At 28.1% G+C, this 7,991-nt stretch overlaps 1 protein-coding gene across 1 annotated transcript; it reads right to left on the minus strand.

Moving 5' to 3' along the window:
* Positions 1-3,049: 3,049 nt before the first annotated feature.
* On the minus strand, positions 3,050-3,499 carry LOC136089785 (uncharacterized). Its single transcript, XM_065815873.1, has one exon. It carries the CDS (start codon positions 3,497-3,499, stop codon positions 3,050-3,052), a length of 450 nt encoding a protein of 149 aa, XP_065671945.1.
* Positions 3,500-7,991: the final 4,492 nt, after the last annotated feature.

Below are 7,991 nucleotides of genomic sequence, written 5' to 3' on the forward strand. Positions count from 1 at the left end.
CTTTAGTATTTAAGGTAAAGTCCCTAATATTGTCGAAAAAAAAGTTATTCAAAGGTATGTCAACCTGGGTCTCAAAAGAAGCGTATTTTCATAGAGATTTTAGAAAAGATAAATATTTTTACTTAAAATTTATTGACATAAAAATTTATGTGAAAAAATGCTAAAGACTTTAAAAAAAATTTTAACAAAATGTTTCTCAGCAATAATACAAAAAGCACTTATTTTTATTACAAACAAATACCATTTTTAAAATCTCTATGAAAATACGCGTCTTTTGAGACCTAGGTTGACATACTTTTGAATAACTTTTTTTTCGACAATATTAGGGACTTTACCTTAAATACTAAAGATTTGAACCCAAATATCTTTACAACTTGACGTGATGGTGAAAAATGGTTTGCATATTTGAAATCAGCATATTTAATTTGTTTTAAAAAACCACCTAGTTAACAAGATATGCACAATAAAATTTTATTTGTTTATCAGTGTAATTTTTAATCCATTTATTTAACCATAAAATATGAAAATTTACAATAATATTTTATAAACTCACATAAATGAGGTTAGGTGTCACCCATATAGTTAAAAACTAGTCAATAGAGTGACACCGAAAAAAACAAAAACAAAAAAAGAAACTATAAATAAAACATAGAAAGAATTTAAAATAAAATAAAGAGGAGAAAAAAAAAAAAAAAAAGAAGGAAAAAAAAAAAAAAAAGGAAAGGAAAATAAAGCACTAATAAATAAAGGTAATGTTAATAATCGCAGTAATAATATATTAAAATAATAATAATATTAATAATAATATGAATAAAAAAACATAACAAATAGTAACTATATCGTAATAACTTTACTAAAAATTATAACTAATGATAAAAACTATGGTAAAAATAATTAATAACAATTGCAAAAATTAGGAAAATAACCATAAAACTATTACTACAATGGAATCACTATCACTATCATTATAAATAATATTAATAAGATTTATAAAACAAAGGTAAATTAATGATAATAGTAATATTAGTAGAGTTAAAAAAGACAGTATAAAATAAAAGTAATAATAGTTTTATAATTATAAATACAGTAATATAAAAAAAGCAATAATAATAAAAGATAAAATTAATATTCATTAATAATATACTCAAATTAAAATTTCTTAATTTGGTTTCGATTGGAAGAAGAATCTTGGTAATAGAAGGATATTTAGTTAAAATCTTTTTTTTATAAATGGTATTATTTGGTTCCAATGAGAAATACATTGATGTTTTATAGAAAGCTCGCCATATTTGATAGCGTTAAAAAAGGAACTGTGCAAGTTAAAATTTTCAGTATTACGAGTGTAATATTTGTGTGTGTCACTTGTTTTAATAAAACAATTATTGAACGAAATTAGTAGTTAATTTTAAAGAAAATCAAACACAAAGAGACAAATATAAAGCTTTACAAGATCTTGAGATTTTAGAATTTTTAATTCAGGAAATCTATTTTCTATATTAGATCGTAAAGGAGAAAATGTCATATTTCTTAAGGAAGTGTGTTGTAAACTATTTATATGATGTAATAGAAAACTACCTTTTTGACCGCAAACAGTGCAACAATGACTTAGATGTGAGGAGAACAAGGAATAGTAAATTGGTATGAGAACATGTTGGGGAACATAGTGTCGTATTAATGACAGCATAACATTGGCACGTGAGAGTTTTTTATTTAATTGAATTAGTTGATAGTACCATGATAGGTTTTTGTCAAGAAATAGCCCAAGGTATTTTATATATTTTGTTGGGAAAAGTCTTTTACCATTAATTTAAATTTTCACATTATTACTATCAATCTTCTTTTTTGGAGGGTAAAAAATAATAAATTCAGTTTTATTGATATTTAGGGAAAGACGGTTACTATTTAACCAATGACACAAATGATGGAGATCTGATTTAACTTTTTTACAAAGCTGCGTGAATGATTTATTTATGCATAGAAAATTAGTGTCATCAGCGAAATGATGAACAATCAAATTATTTATAGAGTGAGGCAGATCGTTAAAATATATTAAAAACAGTAAAGTTCCTAGAACAGAACCCGGTAAGACACCATACTTAATAACTTTACTTGTGGATTGAAACCCATTAATCGAGACAAACTGAGTGCGATTGTTAACATAGGATGAAAACCAATCATTAGCGATACCCCGTACACCATGTGTACGGGGTATCGGTACAGTGATACAAATTTTCAATCAAAATTTTATGGTCAGCTGTATCAAATGCTTTTTGGAGATCAATAAAGACGCTATAAGCAGAAGAACCACCATCAATCGCACCACGAATTATTTCAGCTTTGAGCTTGAAATTTATATAAATTATACAACACACACCCACTGTCCATGTGAGACACATGACGACTGCCCTCCACATTAGCATTAACAATTTCTTCAATTTTTTTTTAAACTTCCATAGGACGAACATAATGCACTGTAGATCTGTATATCGATTTGACGAGTCGATTTTCATCTGATTCCGAACAATAAAACATTACGATTGAGACAAAGCCCACAAAAAACTTTGAGTCTCCATCCCTTGTCTTTTGGTTCTGTTCGTTTCATTGATCATAGCACTTCTTGTCTTTTTTTCGATAAAAAAACACATCGTCCCAAGTCATTTGATTAACAAGAATTTGAGCAGCAAATGTCCAATTTTCTTATAATAAATATTGTTATTATATTTTTGATCTGTAATTTCTTTTTTAAATTACATATTTACTGCAAAGAAAAAAAAAAACTTTCCATTATAACATCAGCAAAAACTTCTTTTATAACAAGTCCAACAATTTAATAGGAAAAGTGAACCCGTTCGGATCCAAATTAAAAATCTGTTCCAATTTAAATATACTTAAAAAAAAAGATAAAGCAAAAAATAATTTAAAAAATGCGAGGAGAAAAAAAGAAAAAATATTTACAAATAAAGCCATCAACATTACAAGATATTTTTTTAAGATATTATTCAAATTAGTATGAACAGCAGACGATGCAGAAGAACACGCAGGTTGACTTTTAATCAATCATACTGTAAGCGTCCAAAGGGGTAGACTTCTTGCTCAATCCAAATCCGTTACTGCCTCGTTTTGAAGGTGATAGTTCTTCTTCGGAAACCAAGATAAAATTCGGTGTACTAGTAGCCAAAAAGAAAAGTTGAGCAATTGCCATATTTTTAAATATCGTAAATTCATAATTATTGCTGTTTTTTAACAAGACTTGAACAACACCACGATAATTGCCATCATTGACTCCTGCTACAACATTTATATTTTGAAAAGCTAAAGACGATCGCGTAAACAATTGACCATAATAACCAGGCGGAATTCCAATGCAAATTTCAGTTGGAATTTTGAGCGTTTGGTTCTTTTGAAGATTCACATCGTTTAGAGCAAAAATATCCAAGCCAGCGCTTCCAGGCGAGCCCTTTCTTGGCATGGTTGCATTTTTAGCCCACAATATTACCATTTTTATTTTATTTTCTAAAAGTCAATAATAAATATCAGCAAATTAAAAAAAATACAAGTAATGACTTCATACAAAAATGAATTCACAGTTAATTTAAATATATATATATATATATATATATATATATATATATATATATATATATATATCATTTTCTTCTTTATAGTTTGTCTTCCGTTTTATCTAAATTATTGCGATAGGATACTGCGATAGGATGCTTATTTAAATAAAGCGAAAATTCCTTACATTCCTTTACATTCCTTAATCTTTATCATTTCTTCCTTAATCTTTATCATTTGTACCTTAATCTTTGTCATTTCAAAATCACATTTTTGCTTTAACTTGTAAAGCAAATCATTTCTTTTTGTCAACTCAAAAATCTCATCATCTTTAAATTTAATATAATGCAAAATAATAGAAAATAACTTTCCTATTTCGTCTTCTTTATTGGCCAACACTTTCAATCTTTGGAACACATAAATCATAGTTATGTCCTTATATGCGATTAAATTTGTAAAAGCTTCTTTTTCCTCAGCATTGAATCCAGCTGTTATAAGGAATCCCATTTCAGGATCCATAAAATATATATTTTTTCAATTTATTTTTTATTAGCATTTAATAAAAATTATTAAGAAAGAAATTATTTAATATAATTCAAAAAAATATTAAAAAAATAATTAAAATAAAAAAAGTCAGTAAGAAAGAAATTATTTCAAATTAATTATTCAAGTAATTTGAAAAATTATTTAAAAAAGGTCTTTTTTTTTTTTTTTAATAATTTGATTTAATTCTGGATACATAAAACGTAAATTAGGTTTATTTAAAATCTCTGTCAATGTTGTATCTTTACACATGCCTAAACGACACCCGTCATTATGCTTCCATTTTTTGTTTCAATTTCAATTCGCAATCTTCAAGATAACAATTACCACGCGCCTAATAATCATTGATCACCGCAATCGTGTTACGATGAAATTCGTTTTCTTCCAAATCCGAAGGCGCTGTGTGAAAACTACTATCAAAAAACTCTTGATGTGCTCTCTTTTTAAAATGTAAATCTCGTAAATAAATATAAAGAAATATTAACCCCAACTTTTCGTATTTGTAATGCGATGTTGACCAAATATAACATGCTTTCCGGTGTGAAAACGTTTTTGAACCTCTCTGTAGTCTCGTAACAAATTGACCGAAATAACAAGTTCCAAGTCGGAGCAAATAGGTTAGTCAGAGAAAAATAGGGAGATGGCGTTGGAACTTTTTGGCGCCCAAACAAGGATCCAATTGGTCTACATCTTGATAACTCATTTTACTATACATAAAATACTTTAAAACTAGAGTTTTTAAATATACAGTGGCGAGCAAAATAATAGGTGTGAATAATAAATTTCACTTAAATTGACATTTTACAGTATATTTTATAAAGTGACATCTAGGAACTGATTGCTACACAAACTATGCTTATTTTATTATAACAGAGAGCAGTATATTTCCAATTTCTTACAAATTTATGAGGGGAATACCCTATTTATATATTTAACCTACAAATTTGGTGGAGCAAAATAATAGGTGTGTGTTTATTTTAACCTGTTTGCTGTAGGATTAAAAACATTTTATATTTTTATTTGTTGTTGATATAAAGGTAAGGTCAATATTTATGCAACTTATATAAAATAATAACATATCATATTTGTATTGAATTAGAATTAGATATAAAATGGGACGAGGAAAACATTGCACAGCGATAGAAAGAAAACTTATTAGAAATTTAAGAAAACAAGGAAAAATCTACAAGGAAATTTCAGTTACGATGGGATGTTCTCAAAATAAAGTTACAAATGCCTTAACTTCTCAAAATAAAGTTACAGATGCCTTAAAACCAGAAAAATCATGTGAGAATAGAGGAAGACCACGCAAAACGTGTCAGTGTCAGATCACATTACAATTATTTCAACAAAAAAAACCATTCAAGCCAGCAACAAAAATTTTAAATGATATTATGTAAAATATTAGTGTTTGGACAGTTAGAAGAAGGCTTTTAGAAAGTAAGTTGCCAGCTCGAACTCCGAGGAAAGTACCATTACTTGGTAGAAAGAACATTATGAAAAGAAAATTTTTTGCAAAAAATCATATTGCTTGGCGGGGACCAGATATGACCGAAAAATGGCGTAATATTTTGTGGAGTGATGAAACTAAGATTAATTTATTTAATTCTGATGGAAAACAGTATGTAAGAAGACCATCAAAGCAAGAACTTTCACCTCGCTTCACTGCGAAAACAGTAAAACACGACGGAGGAAATATAATGGTGTTGGGTTGCTTTTCCTGGTACGGTGTGGGGCCACTTTTTTGGATCAAAGATATTATGACCCAATATACATACGTAGACATACTAAATAATGTCATGTTGCCATTTGCCGAAGAAAATATGCCGATAATTTGGCATTTCCAACAGGACTGCGACCCAAAACATACATCCAAAGCTGCGAAAGAGTGGTTTACGACCAATAATGTAAAAGTTTTAGAATGGCCACCTCAGTCACCGGATCTAAATCCTATTGAAAATTTATGAAGGCAGTTAAAACTTAAAATTTCTAGACAAAATCCAAAAAATAGAAATGAACTGTGGATGATGCTCCAGGAAGCTTGGTACAGCATTCCTGTAGAAATTTGCAGAAAACTAGTGGATTCAATGCCCTCAAGATGCACGGAAGTATTAAAAAATAAAGGGTATGCAACAAAATATTAATAATTTGCAACACTATTGACTTCCATCTTCATTTTTTATTTTACACCTATTATTTTGCTCGGTGTGGAATTTATTTTTTTAAAGTTAAAATATATTATATATATTTAATAACTTAATTTTTATTAATTTCTGTTTATTTATGTAATAAAATAAAAGTTCTAATAAAAATTCAAATTTTTATTTTATTTGTTTCAAAGATATTCTCGTATTTGTTAATTTTTTGGTTCGCACCTAATATTTTGCTCGCCACTGTATATAACCATTTAACTTACAGAGGTTTGCTCTGAACTAAAAGTGAATAAAAGTAAAAGTAATTGCTACAAACAACACCCTTGGTTTAAACATCTTCTAGTGCATGACCGAAGGTAAAAAAATTAAAACCACGCAACCTAGTAAAGAACAGCAAGTCTGTTAATAATACAAAAATTGTTCCAGTTATGGAATGTAAAAAAACAAAGAGAAACATTAAAACTTTGATGGAGAAGAATATTCCTCGATGTTTTCCAAATTTCGTACTATGATAAAGAAATCGTAACTATTGAAATTTTTGACAAGATCTTCATTCACATAACAAGTTCATATTTTTAAGTTGTTATATTACGATAAATAATTGCTAACTTAAAAATTATGCATATAAATAATTATCTTTAAATTATGACATACATACATATATATATATATATATATATATATATATATATATATATATATATATATATATATATATATATATATATATATATATATATATATATATATATATTATTTCTGCATGGATAGAGGTAGCATTTGAGTAACTTGGGATAACGGGTAGCATTTAATAATTAAAACCTGCTACCCAGGTAGTAATTGTTGTTTTACTTAAGAGTATTGTAAAACGAGTTCAATTTATTATAATTAATAAGTATATACAAATATGCGATAAACACAAATACGATATTGTAGATCACACCTAGTAGTAGAAGAGTTGCTCGAGTCCGTTGTGGTTTGATAGGTTACTCCAAGTGAGCGAGGCTTCGATAAGCACGCTATTTATACATATTTCCAAGAGGGACATTAATTGTTTTATATAAGCAGCCAATCCATACGGTTTACGTTTATAACGATTAGATTAGCGCAACACTCTCGCCACCAACAGTAGTGATGAATAGCTGAATGTTCTTTTCATGCACAAACGTAGTTTCAACGTCATCAAATTTATTTTCTTCAAGTAAACACATTTTATTAACTGGGCGATTTAAATACATAACTTTTCCAGTGGAGACACATCGTACATTTGCTGCCCGCACTTGTCCGTCCGTTGACGTAAAAGATTTTTAATAATGCCTAATTTCCATAATTCTCAAACAAAATTCGAATCTTGGATTATCACTACATTGCTTTTATTTATAATATTTTTACTTCCACTTTTATTATAATTTTTATGAAATTCGCGGAGCTCTGTTAAGTATTCACTGCGCCACCTATTCCAAAAATGATCTAAAATAGAGTTTTTATATACAACCCGCTTTTTTATGTCCATATTTATATAACTGTTTTTTATTAATAATGTTTCTGAGCTTATTCTTTTTCCAAACACGAGATGATTAGGACATAACGGTTCGTCTCCCGGTTCTTCATACGAAAACGTTAACACGTTAAAGATTTAGAAAAAAATATCGAGTTAACACAAGACCTTGAAAAGGAACTTAAAAAGTTAATAAATACAGAAATTTAAACAGTTTTAAACCAGACAGTACATTGAAA

This window comes from Hydra vulgaris, chromosome 13 (assembly GCF_038396675.1).
Source record: "Hydra vulgaris chromosome 13, alternate assembly HydraT2T_AEP".
Lineage (NCBI taxonomy): Eukaryota > Metazoa > Cnidaria > Hydrozoa > Anthoathecata > Hydridae > Hydra > Hydra vulgaris.